The following is an 18,199-nucleotide window of genomic DNA, read 5'->3' on the forward strand; positions in this document are numbered from 1 at the left end:
ATAGTTGCGTCTCATATCCTGACAAACCATACATCAATGGAAAGCTTATTTATTCAGCTTTCAGATGATGTATAAATCTCAATTTTTAAAAAATTGACCCATATGACTGGTTTTGTGGTCCTGGGTCACAAATCAGTATTAAATTATTATATAATTTTTTTTTATTATAAATGTTTATTATATGTGTTAATGTTTATTATACATGCACCTAATCAGCATATTACAAGGATTTCTGAAGGATCACAAGACTCTGGATTAATGAAGCTAAAAATTCAGCTTTGCCATCATAAGAATACATTACATTATATATTCAAATAGAAAACAGCTATTTTAAATTGTGTTAACTTAAGAGAACTGTAGCGCTCCAAACTGGAAAAAAGAAATCCTTTTACTGCAGGTGCGTAGAGCCAATGGGAAACTTGAAAATGAACAAGAAGGTGGCTAGCCGCACACTGAATCCAGTTCAGACTGGAAAAGTCTACTAAAACAAACTTATTTTATAAATTGCATTGTGTAAAAAGTGCATGCAAGTTAAAAACGAATGGACATGAACAAGCAGACCTTTCAGCGCATTGCCTTTTTTTTTTTACTCACATGCGCTCTGCACTTTTTGCACGATGCAATTTATCAAATTTTAAAAAAATGTTTTTGTAGACTTTTCCAGTCTGTATTGGATTCAGTTTGCGGCTAGCCACCTTCTTGTTCAGTTTATATTCAGATTAATTTTGCATTAAGTATAATAATGCATTTCTTTATTTTTTGAAAGCTCTGCAGTGAGTAAAATATTTTCTCTAACCTTTGTTCGGTGTTAAAGAGAGCAAACACGTGCTTGCTGGACATGAAACTCTTCTCTATATCTCTGAGCTTAAGGTTGTCCAATGGCAGCATGTACTTCTTCTCTTTCTCCTGCAGAGGGCAATGAGCACAATTAAAAAGTTAATAAAACAAAGCAAAAGAGAACACTACAAGATCAGGGACTGCCTACTGAAGAGTTGTAGTTGCTGAACCTGTATTTCCTTTAACTATATGGCAAAAGCAGACTACAATACTTAAACTGCTAGCTTAGCACTCTTTTATGAGCGCATAAATCTGTATGAATATGTTTAGAAATTCAGAGGAATTAAACTACAGTTAGTGCTTACATGTCGGTCCCATCAGCTATAACACTAAAGGGTTAACAAGTACTTGTGATGGGAGTATTGATTCCACACTGGAAGCCTGCAATGGCACACTAAGTATCATGATTTATGACTCGCACACTTAATCAGCAACACACCAGCTGGAGATGGAAATCCTGTATAAATTGAATTAAACTGCTCTTAAAGATTAAAGTATGTGTTTTTCTCAGAAACCTAAAGGGGACAGAAAAAGGTTGATTTGTCATTCTGATTGATGCTTATCCCTTTTGAATACAAAAGTGAGAGCAGAGAGATGACACAATGAAGCGTGTAGGAGGAGGAGAGGGAGTGAAGATGAAAACACTTGCATGTTAACAGTGTGAAGCATCCACATATTAGAAGAGTAGCCTAACCTACTTACAAACCACCAGAGGAATGCATTTCAGCATCAACACAAAATGATCTGTATATCAGCTATACTTAACAACACTTGATGTCAGTACTCTATTTTAAAGATATGATATAAATATAAAAAAGTAGCAACAATATTCACATTTATATCAGTTATTGTTGTGACAAATAAAACCGTGTGTGGCCTCTTTAATTAACATTTATTTCAGTTTAAGGACTCAAAGTCTCAATGTGGTGTAAAGACATGAAATATAAATGTAAAGAATATTTTTCACGGATAGTCCAACTTATAGCTATACAGTAGCTGCTGTAAAATATAGTGTAGCTTTCATAAATGAGATCCATTTGGCAATGAGTAATGACCTAATGACGTAGTGCAACAAGTGCTACATTACTGTTTTTTTAAACTCACGTGTGAAAGGGTTAATATATTTTATATATATTTGCATCTGAAAGACCTAAGGTAATAATCAAACATGTAAAAAGACAGTAAGTGTAGTGAATTGCTTTGTTCAATCAGATAATCAGTAATCAGATTTTTTTTATTGTTCCTTTAAATAGCTTTGTTGTAATTGTAGAATCTTATCTTATCACTTTCTTTAAAAAGGGAACCTGTACTATAGTTTAACTACTTTCAATTATTAGTATCTTGTAGCATAAGGATTTAGTTTCATCTCATCCCATTCCTCATCTCTGTTTTCTTCATGCAGTCTTCTCTCAGCTGTACTGAGACAGCTCAGGACTGTCCCCCCAAAAAAACAAACAAACATAAAAAATCAAAAGAAGACATAGTCATTCATAGTCTATGGTTCAATAATTTACCCTGAGATTTATGATAATTTTCCTCCACTGCACCATATCCAGAAATAACAGACTTTAGAAAGACTCCCAAGTCTGGGGAAACAAAAATGTTGAATCATAAAATCACAGAGGTGTATGTATGTATGTATGTAAATGCCTGTGTATGTAAAATTCAGGAACAGAGCTTATGTATTTGCTTTTTTAGTCTATGATCATTACACATGTTTGGCACATGGGCACCAAACTTTAAATTATAAAGATGACTGTACCAAGGCTATGATTAATTTAAAGAGTAAACATATTTTATTTGTATTATCATTAATATTATGAATCAAAATAAATCAGTTTGACAGTTATTTTCTTCAGCTGTGAAAAGATGTACATTTCAATTGGAACCTCTTGTTTTTTTGATCAAAAATATAAATACTACAAACACTTATAAACATGTCACTCATATATAAGGTAAGATATTAACTCTGGTATTTCTGCTGTAATTATGACAAAGCCGCTGGTATTTCCAATGTTCTTATGAACTGGGAGTGTTAATATATTAATTAACCACAAATTATTTTGTGATTCTATAAATTTCAAAAACTGTATGTTTTCAAGTATGTAAAAGTATGTAAAAAAGTTTAAATATTTCTCATATTGCATTTTAAGATGGAATATTTTAATATATTAATAATTATTTTAATATATAACACTTTTAAAAAAGGTACTATTAGTTAATGCTAGTTAATGGATAAAGTAATATTAACTAACAAAGAGCAAAACTAATAATTTGTTACATTATCTGAGAATCTTTGTTTACATTAGTTAGTAAAAGTACAAGTTAGTACAAGTTTAGTACAAGTACAACTGTTCATTGTTAGTTCAAATTAGCTCAGGTCCATTAATATCAACAGATATAACTTTTGATTTTATTAACGTGTTAGTAAATGTTGCAATTAACATTAATTAAGATTATTAATTAGTAGTTCATGTTAGCTGATGTTAGCTTATTGTAAAGTATTACTCCATTTTATTAATAATAATATATAAATCAGAATTTCATCTTGCGGCCCCAAGTTTGTGAGTCCCGGCACCTTGGTTGAGAACAAATGATTTAAATTAATATCCATTTTTATTCTGTACTGTACATTACAATGTTTTGACACCTTAATGCACTTCCAATAATTTCCAGAATTTAATATATTCCAAAAAAATACCAACTTTAAATGGTCAAAACCGAAGAATGTACGAATGTAATCTACAAATAGCCTTCTATTGTAACTGCACTGCTGTAAACACATTTTTGCTTGTTTTTACAAACTAATGAACGAGTCTAAATGATTGTCTGTGGTAATCGCCAGCAAGCCAAATATGCTGTCGATAGAGCTGACCTTATCTTGAACCCAGAACATTCCTTTAACAACCTCAGAAATTCAGATCGATTTTCAAACACAAGGCTTCAGAACCGCTGACAGAGCAGACGGTGTTGTCTTGTGACAATAAACGTTCCATCTAAACTGCCAGTTTCAGAGATTAATGTCCACAAAAACCAATGTAAGGGGAGCCCCCGACCCCAAGGACGGATCAAACGGCGTGAGGATGATTAATGCCTCTTGTTTATAGGTCACCACCATGTCACCATCTCCACATTTAATAAGAACCCTCCTGCATTTCAGAGGAACATTCTGTGGTGAGCCTAAACTTCAGCCCTAACTTCCGAAGCACCTCGTCTACAGGAGTGTTTTAAAACACCAAAATGCATGTGTGTAATCGTTAGGGGGGTTGTAAGCCAGTATAAAGAGCCCTTTATCCAGTACGAGCAGAGGAAGTGAGCTTCAGAATAAATATCAGCATGAAGAGAGGTACAGACCACAGGACTACACATCTGGAGATATTACAATTCCATCTCCATGCCAAGAAACTCAGTCAGCAACACCACCCACACCTTCACACACACACACACACACACACACACACATAAACACACACAGATGTCAGAAATACAACTCAAAGCAAATGTTGAGTCTGACAGGTCTTCATCAGTACCAGCTTTCCTCATCTTACTCTTTTGTGACCTCTGTGACCTTTCACTTCCTGTTTAACAAGAAGAGAAACATAAAATTAAGGCGGGGGGAAAACGGAAAAAAAGCTCCACCTCTTTCTCTCCCTCCTTTCAGCTCTTCCCGGAGTCAAAAGTCTGCCACGTCAATTCTGAAAAATCCACATTTGAAAGTACGAAAGACGCTGTGTTTTACAAACGAATTTTTGCGATGCAAATGCTGCATATCTTATCATTTTGTATATCTGTTTTCAAAGACTCTGCTCTTAATCTAAGATGGATTTTATGAGTCGACGGGGGTGAAAGGGCCAGGAAACCCAATGCTTCTTGCCACCCACATTCTTCGCCTTCTCGTACCACCATCAAACACTCAGAGGTTTTAAAAGGCCCTCCTCTCGTCCTCCTCCCCCACTCACCTACCACTCTTTTGGCATCTCACACACTCGGACGTCCAGAGAAAAAGAGAGACAGAAGGAGAAAAGGAAGGATGAAGGTTTTCGGAGGACAATCAGAACATCTAATGCCAAATCTGATTGGCACAGATGCACGAACTTTGAGGTATTTCTTGTCCCTTTGAAGTATTTATCGTTTGCGTATGGTAGAAACAGATCTGAAAGTCTGAAGTTAAGGAGGGACAATGGGCTAGATAGATATTATCACACATCTAAGCAAACTGAAATGGATATATGAACTAAAATATATCAATAATAGATGTTTTATTACCGCAACAGCATTTGAGAGGGAATTCGAAATCAATGGTCAATTATAAACATTAACTTTCTCATCTCCTATTTTCCACGCTCACTTCCAAAAAAACATTTGGATAACGGAACATTTGCTTGTGTGAAAGGGTGTGGTGATACTCACAAAAAGTTATGTTCATTAACATGTACATTGTGTACGTTATGATGTTTAATGTTTTGTACACATTCATTCCTTAGTGCTGTTGGACTCATCTCATCTCCCCGTGAAGCGTCATGCCCGCCCCGCTTTCCCAGTGTTCAGACTACCTGTTCAGGGCGTAGAGATTGTACAGTAGTCTGCACATTGGTTAGGCTGTGTGGGGGGTGCACACACATCAACTAGTTGTGTTCATCAACAGTCTCGTCATCATGTCTCTGTACGTCTTCCCATGGAAATGTGCATGCCTTCATGTGCTAAGTAATGTCATGAGGTTAGAAACCTCCTCTGCAGAAAAATCAATTAAGTTATGCAAATAATTAAGTTAAACAAATAATGATTATCTGTTTATTCATGTTTATTTTTTGTTTTTTACTATATTTTTTTTAATTCTATAATTCTAAAAAAAACTCTCACTCTGTTTTCATGTTTTTATTTAAAAAATGCATATATATATATATATACACATATATCTATCTATCTATCTATATAGTACATGTGTGTTTTTCATTCTAAATAATAAAATTCTATAATTCTAAAAAAAACTCTCACTCTGTTTTCATGTTTTTATTTAAAAAATGCATATATATATATATATATATACACATATATCTATCTATCTATCTATATAGTACATGTGTGTTTTTCATTCTAAATAATAAGAGTAATAAATACTTTATTACTCTTCTATGGACATCTAATGTTTTTTTATAATGATAATTGATACATATGTATATATAGCATTATATATAAAACAACAGATGTCTATAGAAGAGTAAACGTAGAAAGAAAGAAAGAAAGAAAGAAAGAAAGAAAGATTTTACTTAATGGAAAGTGAAATGATGATTTGATGGAAAATAAAAGTCTTTTCTCTGTATATAATTGTCATTGTTTGGACTCTTTTTCATCCACTTGGACCACAAGGAAATTGTTTTGGCATAAGCAGGACATAACTGTGGTTTTTAAAAATGAGGAGATTAAATGAAAAACAATTATATACAAAATGGATATTTTTTTCTAAACAGTAAGTCATTTTGGACCAGGAACTCCTTTGTTTTAAAAGGACTTTCTCTGCATGCTTAAACTAACTAGAGTGAGGGCTTTTGGGAAGTGTTGGACCAAAATCTGGTATGTATGGTAATGAAAACCATATGCCACCTTCCCAACCCCCAGAGCAGCCCTCCCACCAGCCCCTGGTCTGCTTCTCCTCATGCCTCCGGTCTGGACTGACAGTGGGGGTAGGGCGGGGGTCACGACGGTACCGTAACACCTGTGCTTGATCAGACCGCCAAGACGTCAAAATGCCTGGCCATTACGGAAATAAGAAACAGAACCAATGCACTCATTTATACTGTATGACCTCATCCGTCTCAATTCTCTTTTCTTGGATCCAGTGTTGCGGTGCATTTACAGCATGGGTTACTGGTAGGATAAGATGCTTTCATTGTGAAATAGACTAAATATAGCCTTACTTCTGGTGGAAATAATACTAAAATACAGAGCCCAGAGTATATGAGAAAAAAAAAACAAGGCTGCTCCAGGGTGACCGGCCCCGTAGAGATTATACTGTGAGTTGCTTCAGATAAATGAAAAGCAACCAAGAAGAAATGGAGGGCACTCACCTCATCATCTTTGTACCAGGACAGATTCTCAGCGGTCAGGACAAACCAGTATTCCTTGGCTCCTCCTTTCATGATGCCAATATTATTGATGGTCAGCCAACCCTTTCTGATCACCTAGACAAAGGCAAACAAATGGGATGTAGAGGATAATGTACTGTTAGACTTTGTTATACTTATCAAATATATGAATAAATGGACAAGAAATCAACAATGAAGAGGAACTTGCACTGCTATGTAGGAAATAATTTGGGACAATGACCAATTATGCAGTTTAATGATCATTATACAAAAATATCTGAACGTAGAATGCTGTGATTGACCAATCAGAATCAAGTGTTCCAGAACCCAATGTATTGTAATAAATTTGAAAACAATGTGTATGCGATTGTGGGATTTCACAGAAGAACAAATTAAAAGATCATTGCAAATACAGTGGGGTCCAAAAGCCTGCAACCATTAGTCAAAAACCTATGCAGTTAAAAAAAAATTGGGGAAGAGTAAGATTTTTTAAATATTTATTCAGAATTGATCTCAGTCAAAATGATGTCAAACAAATACTGTTCTTTTCAAGCAATCATGAAAATGTATCATGGTTTCCACAAAATAAATATAGTAAAACAGAAAACAGTTATTTTAAATTGTAATAATATTTCACAATAATGCTGGTTTTACTGTATTTTTGGTAAAAGAAAATGCACACTTGGTGAGCACAAAAAAAACATATAAAAGTTTTATATTATTAAAAATACACATAAGATAAAAGTTGATAACTTATTCAAAATAAACATGACAAATAATATGATCAGCATTTCAATTTAAATAAAATAGATAAAAAATCTACATGAATTTCACAGTTTTTTAGCATTTGGTATGCTTTTTAAAACTCTTTATTTTCAGGTGTAAATGTAAAAAATCAATTTCTCTGAATTTTCTACTGTAACTGACGTAGTGTACGCTTTCAGGCTTTACTGTCATTACATCAGGAAGACTTCTTTTTACCCGAAGTAACCTGGAGTGCATTCAAGGTGTACTATATTTGTTCAGAACATTTGTTCTCTGAGAAACGAACCCATGAACGTCACGTCTCTAGCAGATGAGCTGCAGCTCTCAGGAGTGCAATGGGTTTCCACTGGAAACCTTATTTAGCTCCACAGCAGCCTCTCCTCTCCAGTGCAGTAGCATGGTGCAAAAGCACTCAACTTTATCGGAAAAGGTCAGGATTAATTAATGATCATTAAAAAGCTATTTGTGTTTTTGTTTTAAACAAATACACCATAATGAGGACCATAATAATCAACATGCAATGCTATTTTTTCAAATCCATTTTATATTAAAAGGCCAAAGTGCATTAGCAGACACAAAAATACACACACACACCAAAGAGGTCAATGCACACTTACCATTATCTCATCCTGAGGCACGTTGGCATAGCAACAGTAGCAAAGCAAAGACAGGGTTTAAGATAGGTAATTATAAACTGGAAATGGCAGCAGTGAGAACAGACAAGATGTACAGAACACAAAAGTAGCAGAAAGATGCTAGGACAGTTCACAGCACTAACACAAGACATACAAAAACCTAAACAGAACATGCTGTAAGACAATTCATGATATCCATGATGAATAACAACAGATATCTTGATACATATATTTAGACATTTAAAAACTACTGGAAAATGCTTAATAAAATTCAGTCTAAAACAAGGGTAGGCCTATCATGCTCTTGAAGCTTTTTTTGTTTGTATGTTTTTTTGCAAGAGTCATGCAAGTTGCAAATAAACAGATTACATATTACTTCACATATTACATATCATTTCTTATATTTTTATTAATTTAATTCAAATAGTTTTGTCCTGCTCTGCATAGTTTTAAAAGCTAAACAAAAAATGGGGCTTCTCTCTTTTTACAAGATGATTTGATTTTGACAGAAACCTCTCTATCATACATTTCTTCAGCTTCACATTTTGGATGTAGCCGTCCATGCTATACTAGAGGATATATGTATCAGATATACAGTAATTGCATGGTCAATCTAGATGTTATTTAATAACTGATTAGGAACTGAAGAGTTCATTTGCAAAAACAGATAACTCAGCTTTTTAAAAAAAATTTAAATCATGTTTTTTTTATCCTGCATTCCCATTGATATCAGTCAAACTGCAGTTGGGTTGTTTTGATTAAATAATAATAACTAAAAAAATACAGCTAACTAACACAATAAAACACATGATCTATGAAAATTAATAAAAACGGAGTTATCTTCGTGTTATTCATGTTTGCCAGTGGCTAATGAAGCACTTTTTTCAACCAAGCCCTTCCTAATTATTTCTTACTTTTTAAAGAGCATTTTACAAAACAACACCAACCACTGTTCTCAATAATTAAAATCTCATAAAATGACAGAGACTGAGTGATGCAGTGTCCAATTATAGACCTGCGTCTGCTGTTCCTACATAAGTAATGTTTGAGTGAGGCAGCAAACATCTGTCCAGGCTGTGTGAGGATGCACGCAGGACGCAGCATCTGTTCATTCTGGCTTGTGCTTACCTGATTGCCAGCAGCCTTTTTCTTATTCATCTGACTGCTTCTCTGCTGGGCACTGAAGTGATACACAGAAGGAAAAAAAAGAAGAAATATCTATAAAGAGCACAAAACGACTGAAACTTATGGATATCTAATAGCCACAAGACCATTTGGCATGAGTTTGAATTTTGGGGGTCATTGCCAAAAAAACAGATACTGACTTCTTAACATGACCTCCTAAGGGCTGGAATACACTACAGATTTAAAAAAAACTAAACATTATGCACTTGCCAACTTTGGTTTCATGCACTAAATGACTGACAATCACACACTATGGCTTTTAAGTCATTCCCAACACAACAAACTCTCACAGAAACTTGACTCACTTCTAAGAGATGAATGATAAATGAAAATAATATGTGCTCTAAAATCGGCTCAAATTATGAAACATTTCTGACATCATTCGATCGGATGGAATCAGTCTAAAGCTAAAGAACTGGAGTTGGTGTCCATCATACACGGTCAGCTCCGACTGCTGACTGACTCTGACTCTGACTCTCGGCAGCTAGCATCAAATTGTCCAGACTGCAAATCCAGGCAAAAGATCTGTACAAAAGTAGTGTAGTGTATTCCAACCTTTCAGCTAAATTGCAAAAGCTGGAAAACAGAATGGCATATGCTGGCCCACATACTAGACTATGATCAAACTCACAATAGGACAAACCAGCCTGGCTAGGCTTCACTCAAAAGTGGTGATCAGATTCAATAATAAATTCCATGGATTTGATTCTGCCAAAAGATTTATAAAGGTCGAAACTGATAGAAGATTAGAATATTAACTAAAATGTATGGCAAACAGACTTTTAAACTGCAAAATTACTGTACAGTCACATTTAAGATGTCTATTTGAATCAGTCTGTAGGTCTACTGTGCATATCTAGGGATCACAGAGGACACAATCTCTGTCTATCATCACTGCGCCTTTGAAAAAGGCTCTCATTTAATGATGGTTCTTCTGAATTGCTCTACAGAAAGCATTCATTGAACGACATTTTCAGTATTAGTTTCAGTGAGCCTGATGACCTCCTCACAGTTATGTTGGAGTGTTCTAGCTGTTTGCGTCTTTAAGTGACAAACAATAATGCTAGTAAATGGTTAACAATGTTCTTACTTTGCAAAACCGATGAAATCCTCATGATTGGTGTTCATGTATGCTAACTCGATGTCAATTAGCAACATGACCTAATGGCAGGAAAAGAACACACATGTCACTACTTATTTTTCAGTTGAAGCTGTAGCTTGGTTTTACCACATGAGTTTGTATATGTGAGGGTTAGCAGGTACCTGATTCTTGGTGCGACTCTCTCGATCTCGGATGTGCTGGGTGACAATCCTCTCCATTTCCTCTCTAAGCATGGGGTACTGAGCCAGCTGTCCCCAAAAAAAAAAACACATACTGGATCAACTACAACAGCTGAGACAATAAGCGGGGCTTATTGTTCAAGCAAGTCTTATTACTGCAGACAAATGGACAAGGGATTTCAGTGATTATCAGTTCATGAATGGAGCTCACGGAAAAACATGGATATTCACCCCCCAATTAAAATAATAAATTCTTATATGCACGAAGACAATGAAGCCTAATGTAAAAATAATCATTTAATTGCTGGAAAAGAGTTTTGCATTATTTAGCTGACAATTAACCAAATCCCCCATCCCCATTCTCATTATTACAATGTGTCTCGATTTTTTATTTATTTTTTATAAATGAAATGTATTCTGGGAAATGCAATATTTTACTATTTAAACAATGTATATTTTTGAGAACTTTTTGTGTGCCACAATTCAAACATAGAAAAAAATATTCTTTTTTTTTTAATTAATTGAATTTAATTACTTTCTTCAATTAATTAATTAAAGGGGTCATATGATGTGATTTCAAGTTTTCCTTTCTCTTTGGAGTGTTACAAGCTGATTGTGCATAGATAAGATCCCTGAAGTTGCAAAGACTAAAGTCTCAAAACCAAAGAGATATTCTTTATCAATCAAAAGACTCTGCCACGCCCCCCTAAAACGGCTCGTTCTAACACGCCCCCACATATCTACCTCACTATGTGAAAATATTTGAATAATGCCGCCCAAACGTTCATGCAAAGAAAGAAGGCGTGGTTTCAGGAACAGCAGTTAGTGTTGAAGCAGCATTAATTAAAAAATGTAAATATTTTTATTCAGGGGTTAAATGTGACCTGTACATGTTCTTGACACAGGCTAAAATGCACTCAAAGTGGCATCATATAGGGTTGATAAAATTAGCATTTTGATCAGGCTCCTATTTGTAGGTTCAGTAATATCACTTTAATTGCAATGAATAGGTTCTTTTCTTTGCCATTAAAGTGAAATAACTGAACATAAACATAGAAGCTTGAGAAAAAATTTTAGAAGAAAATTTCAGATGGCACTTAGAGGCTTTTGCATCTGAACTCTTCATATATGGAAAATTGAAACAAGAATTTGGTGTCAGTAAGATTATTTAATGTTTTTGAAAGAAGTCGCTTACCCAAGGCTGCATTTATTTGATCAGAAATAAAGTGAAACACTAATAATGTGATTACAATTTAAAACCACAATGAAACCTTTTTCCACTACTTGCATAGAATGTAATATAATCCTGTGATGTAAAAGCTCCAGTCTTCAGTGTCACATGATCCTTCAGAAATCATTCTAATACGCTGATTTGGTGCTCAAGAAACATTTCTTATTATTATTACTGTTAAAAAAAAGTTGTGCTGCTGAATAATTTTGTGGAAAACATGATTCCAAAATGTTTCTAATGTGTCCTGTTTCTAAAGAACAGCATTTATTAAAAATAGAAGTATTTTGTGACATTCTGATCAAATGAATGCTTTCTTGCAGAATAAAAGTATAAATAAATTTTAAAAAGTACTGACCCCAAACCTTTGAATTGTAGTGTATGTGAAGCTGTGGGGTTTTACCTTCTTGGTGCACTGCCTGACTGTATTGACCAGCTCAGTGATGACAAGGTCCACACATTTCTGACATGGCTCTTTGATCTTTGCAATCTGCCGTTTAACAATAGTCTCGAAGGCCATGTCTGGAGTAAACAGACCGGTTCTGACAAGTGAAAGGGATGAACAGAGCAGTCAGAGATCTAAATGATGTGCTTTACAGTTGTTTGTCATTGCAATTCATATTTCATGGCATGGTTCTCATTGTACAGTACTTTAAATCTAGCACGCAGTAGCTCAGAATGTCACAGTAACATCAAAGCGAGTTTGATCTCAGAGCAGGAGAGCTGTTGAATGTGTGTGACTGTGTGTGTCTGGGGTAGAGGCAGATGCACACCTGATACCGTGGATGTTCTTGATGGCGTAACTGATCTCCTTACGCAGCTCTTTCTCATCAAACTCCATCTAGTCATCATTAGCAGACACAGAAACACCTACTTGATGTAATTTGAGAGGATATACTGTAATTTTGCTCTTTATGATGAAATTACCTTAACCAGCTCAAAGGGGAAGCGCTCGTGAAAGATGCGATTGATCCTCGCACCTCCAGACAGCTCCACTGTGTCCACCTGATCTCCTGAACCCTCAATGCACTTCTCAAAATCCACCGCAAACTGCTGCACCATCCTTTAAACCAGAGAACAGTGTTTTATGTGCGAGTCACAGATTCAACCCTTCAGACAGAAACACACACACATGTATAATGATAAACTACTGTTCAAACATTTGGGGTCAGTAAGATTTTTTATGTTTTTTAAAGAAGCCTCTTATGCTCAGAAATATTATTACACTATTATTATGATTTAAAATAACTCTTTTCTTAGGCTCTAGCTCCCCTCGTGACCCTGCAAAGGGTTTTTAATATACTTTAAAATGTACTTTTTAAAGTACATTAAATGTTCTCACACACGTTTGATATCCTTTAAAATGCAATTTATTCCTCTGAAGGCAATTCTGAATTTTGCTCAGTTTCAGGGTTCAAGAATTCTTTTATTATTTTTTCAGGATTCTTTGATGAAAAGAAAGTTTGAGAGAACATCATTTACTTAAAATAGAATTCTTTTGTAACATCATAAATGTCTTGTCACTGATCAATTTAATGAATCCTTGCTGAATAAAAATATTCATTTCTTTTGACACCACCAACAACAAATCTTTAAAAATCTGACTCCAAACTTATGTGCATGGGCTGTAAGCGTTCAAATGTGCAATACATATCAGACTCACTGTAGCAGAGCCTTGGTTTTGCGAGAAGGATCATCAGGGCGGAAGTGCTTGTACTCCTCCACCTCTTTCTCAATGGACAGTAGCTGGCTCTGAAGTTTGTTCCTCAGTCCTGGCAGAGTGTCTCGGATGTGGTTAGTTAATTGCTAAATGAGAACAGAAACCCTTGGTTACTAGTCAGAATCTCTCTTACAGTAAACATGATTTGTGTTTGTTTATAAATAACAATATACGTAAGGCTATATTCTTCTTTATCAAAATGGCAGTGGGGTATATAAAAAAACATGCAGAAAAACAATTGCATGAGTGACTCTCGCTGTCATTCAACCTGGTTAAGAACTTTCTGTAGGTACGGAGTCCCCATGCGATCGGCCAGGTGACGGTAGGCTGGATGGGTGAGGAAGAACTTCCTCTCCGCTGCTATTGCAGCAGTGATGTCCTTCTTGCCATCAATGTCCTTCTGACTGCGGTTCACAACCCCAATGTAGCCTACAGGGAGCATCCAGTTTGACATTGTTACAAACAATCAGCATGACCAGACGTAGTACACTGGACATAGTCAACAAATAACTTCGAACCCATTATCTTTCAGAAAATGTAGAAGTATAGCTGTTAAATTACTTTCACAAGGTGGACTATCCCACATTTTGATTAAATAAGCTCTTAAATGTAAAGTTATGAGGAAATAAATGGGAACATATATTAGTAACTGCATTTGGAGAGTAAATGGTAAAATTAAGTGTAATTGTATGTGTTTTTCAGTGAAGAGAAAGACGTGTTGGCGTTTAATGTTCAGTTATGATGGAGTTCGGTTATTATGGATGGCTACATGATGACCATGATATGTGTTGCATCAGTTAATGAGCAATAACAGCATTAATGCCAGTACTGAGACCAATCTCTTCCTACCTGCTCATCTGATGTTGCATATAGTAACAATAAATGTAATTTTCTTTAGCACACTATTGCTTGTTATTGTCTAAAATAATAACATAACTTAAATCCAGCAAGTCATTTGTTTAAAAGAACTTGTTTTAGTCTTGTATATGTATAGAAAAGTTTTCCTTAAAGGAGACATATTATGCCCCTTTTTACAATATATAATATAAGTCTCTGGTGTCCCCAGAATGTGTCTGTGAAGTTTCAACTCAAAATACTCCACAGATCATTTATTATATCATTTTGAAAATGCCTATTTTGAGTGGAAGCAGAAGCATGCTGTTTTTCGCGCCTGTCTCTTTAAATGCAAATGAGCCGCTGCTCCCCGCCACCTTTTCCAGAATAGAGCTGCGCCTTTACAGCTCGTATCTGCTAAAAACATCTGTTTTGGTTCTGATTATCATGCTTATCGCGCTGAAATCATGCATTTTAAACCATGAGTTTAAACTTCTGATATATGGTTTTCTGAGTGCACATGGACAGAAAGCGGCTGTCACAGCATGTGAATACTAAACTAAGTTCTCATTCACACACAAGTTTACGTTAAAAACACACGAGTTACAAAAAAGCACTTAAAACCTGGAAAAGTCAGATTTTCATGATATGTCACCTTTAATTTAAATAAGTTCATTGAATAAACTAGTCTAATTTTAACAGGAAGTGTGTTATCTAGTAAGGAACTGGGTAAATTGAATATGCTATGTGACAAGTAATCAATAATGTTATAACAATGTTCTCTGCTGGTGGAACGACCTGCCCAACTCGATCCAAGCAGCTGAGTCTTTAGCCATCTTCAAGAAATGGCTAAAGATACGTCTCTTCCATCTACACTTGACCCTCTAACACTAGCACTTTCTATTCTATTTCTATTCTATTTCCATATTTTTATTTTATTTATTATAAAAAACTTGACCCTCTAACATTAGCACTTTCTATTCTATTTCTATTCTATCTACTTTTTTCTTTTTCTTTTTTATTAAAAAACCTTGCTACGTGTACTGCATTAGACTAATCGGGATTGTCACAGCACTTGTATATTGTTTCTCTTTTGTTGGTTTGATTGCTCCTATTGTCCTCTTTTGTAAGTTGTTTTGGATAAAAGCTTCTGCTAAATGATTAAAAGTAAATGTAAATGTAATGTGAATAATAGGGGAGAAAGGTCATCTATAAGTGCAGAAAGAATAGCAGCTGCTAAAATGCACTGGCAGACTTAGACTTAATAGAGCATCAAAGGCTTCAAAAGCAAAAATGTCCTCTACAGAAGATTTCTCCCTGAAGTGTGTTGCAGGTTTAATAGCCATTTTTTGCTCTCCTGGATCTTTTGAAGTGTTTTTGTGTCTAAGTGCCCTTATAGACAAATACATATATAAATAAATGCCTGACCTCTTTATACATTTTGCATTTGGCTTTCAAGAGACCAGACACATTTATTTACCATTCAGTGGTGAATAAATATGATTTATCATCAGTAATCAGAATTGGTCAAACTGTCCCCCCAAATATTTGATATGCTTGATGCTGCTCTGCTGTACTCCATTATACATTGCTCTGTATGTTATTAGGATGGTGCAAAATAAGCTGTAAGCAGTTACACATTAAATATTTATCTACGGTTTATAACAGAAATGTTAAATGATTGACAGTAACACAAAAAAATACTAATTTTGTCAAATTATGCCATTTTAAATGTAAAATAAATAATTTGTGTGATTCAAGTAATTCAGTTTGTATTTGAATGTGACAAGACAAGAAACATTAACTTAGTCGTTTTCAGCATATTAGGCATAAGAGTGACTATGTGGATACTGTGAATATATTTAATGAACACAGTTTCCTGGAATCCTTTCAGTAAAATAAAAATATTATGTGCAAATAGTTAAAATAGTAAACAGTAAATATAAATTCTTGTTCTTTTACTATTTTTCTTTCTTTTTTCATATTTTATTTTCCCTTAAAGCCCTTTTAAATCATGTAATTATTTAATTCCTTTAAATAAAAATGACCAGTACATTGGTGACAGACATATTTAACCATTTAACCAACTGAATATTTTAAAGCATAAATTAAAAAATAAAAATAACAGTATCTTCACTCATTCAGGCCTGGGAATCACTGTTCATTGTTATTTACAAATTGTCCATGACCACCCACTATTTATGTGGAAAGTGTATGAATGCTTTCTCTTTGCACACGGATTTTACCTCTACGTAAAGGAAGAAGCTTGTTCTCCAGGATGTCACGTGCATCGGTTCCTTCATCCATTAGATCCAATTTAGTGATCACACCTATAGTTCTCAAACCTACTCAGAAACACACAAACATTGATGCATGATCAAATACAATTTTACAATGAAAAGAGCTTTACAAATCTCACATCAAGGTAAGCCTGCAAGTATGCAAATATTTTAGAACATTTTTAGTCATTGCTGGATGATGACCCACCCTGAGGGTCCACCTCCTTGGCAATCTTGAGGGCATCTGAATTGGCCAGGTCAGAGTTGGCCGGAGACACAGCCAGCAACAAGCAGTTCACCTTAGTCACAAACTGCATTAGCATATCCCTGATCTGAGACTCAATGTCATGCGGCTGGTCCCCTACCGGCACTTTGGTCATACCAGGCAAGTCCACAAGGGTGAGATTCAAAACTGGCGATGAAAACAAGGGGTGACAGGATCATATGTCATATTTCCCAATGCATGGTTATATGTAACAGAATATTTAGATATGATCATGGTTAAATGTCTGTATGTGCATGAATGTAAGTACCATGAGACGAATAGACGCGCAGATTGATAGGGACCGGTGAAATGCCTTTGTTTTGGCCAGTGATGCGATCTGTCTCTGCCTCAATTTCCTGACGAACCTCATCAAAATCTGTAAACTTCTTCCCTTTGCAATGCAAAAACTCAGCATATTCTGGAAATAAGCAATCAGAAATTTTAACAAAACTGCTTTTTAGTTTTGCCTTAAAGGAGCACTTCACCCAAAAAAATGAAAATGTATCACCTTGTTTCTTCACCAGAAGAGATTTGGAGAAATTTAGCATTAAATCACTTGCTCACCAATGGACCCTCTGCAGTGAATGGGTGCCGTCAGAATTAGAGTCCAAACAGCTGATAAAAACATCACAATAATCCTCAAGACTCCAGTCCATTAATTCACATCTTGTGAAGTGAATAACTGAGTGTATGTGAGAAACAAATCCATAATTAAGACGTTTTTAACTTCAAACGAGCCCTCTATGGAAAAAATGGCTTTCTTCAGTGAAGAAGTCATCTCATCTAAATCAGGAGAGAAATATGCACAGATCAAGCACTGTTTACAAGTGAAAAAAGTCCAAAACACTTCTAAACATATTTTGGTGGATTTTGATGTGAGAGGACAACAAGCAATGGACTTAATCACTGGAGGAAGTGTTATTATGGATTATGGCTTCGTATTTTGGCTACAAGTGATGATTTTAATGTTAAAAATGATGCCTTTAATGATGGATTTGTTTATTACAAACAGGCAGTTTTTCACTTTACAAGACATTAATTGATGGACTGGAATCGTGTGGATTACTTGTGGAAAATTGTGATGTTT

At 35.1% G+C, this 18,199-nt stretch overlaps 1 protein-coding gene across 7 annotated transcripts in view; it reads right to left on the reverse strand.

The window, feature by feature from the left end:
* dnm1b (dynamin 1b) overlaps positions 1-18,199 on the reverse strand; it is a 32,959-nt gene that overhangs the window by 6,653 nt on the left and 8,107 nt on the right. For all 7 annotated transcript variants that reach the window (XM_016553327.1, XM_016553326.1, XM_016553325.1 and 4 more), the window contains exons 3-16: positions 17,381-17,530; positions 17,056-17,259; positions 16,815-16,913; positions 14,003-14,163; positions 13,678-13,820; positions 12,942-13,077; positions 12,788-12,855; positions 12,418-12,556; positions 10,769-10,855; positions 10,596-10,666; positions 9,449-9,500; positions 8,303-8,314; positions 6,903-7,016; positions 797-906 (exon numbers count right to left, since the gene is read on the reverse strand). In XM_016553327.1, the coding sequence (XP_016408813.1) occupies positions 797-906; positions 6,903-7,016; positions 8,303-8,314; positions 9,449-9,500; positions 10,596-10,666; positions 10,769-10,855; positions 12,418-12,556; positions 12,788-12,855; positions 12,942-13,077; positions 13,678-13,820; positions 14,003-14,163; positions 16,815-16,913; positions 17,056-17,259; positions 17,381-17,530 (1,546 nt within the window). The remainder of the gene's footprint in view (positions 1-796; positions 907-6,902; positions 7,017-8,302; positions 8,315-9,448; positions 9,501-10,595; positions 10,667-10,768; positions 10,856-12,417; positions 12,557-12,787; positions 12,856-12,941; positions 13,078-13,677; positions 13,821-14,002; positions 14,164-16,814; positions 16,914-17,055; positions 17,260-17,380; positions 17,531-18,199) is intronic.

The sequence above is a fragment of the Sinocyclocheilus rhinocerous genome, unplaced genomic scaffold (assembly GCF_001515625.1).
Source record: "Sinocyclocheilus rhinocerous isolate Xijiao unplaced genomic scaffold, SAMN03320098_v1.1 scaffold2330, whole genome shotgun sequence".
Classification (NCBI taxonomy): domain Eukaryota; kingdom Metazoa; phylum Chordata; class Actinopteri; order Cypriniformes; family Cyprinidae; genus Sinocyclocheilus; species Sinocyclocheilus rhinocerous.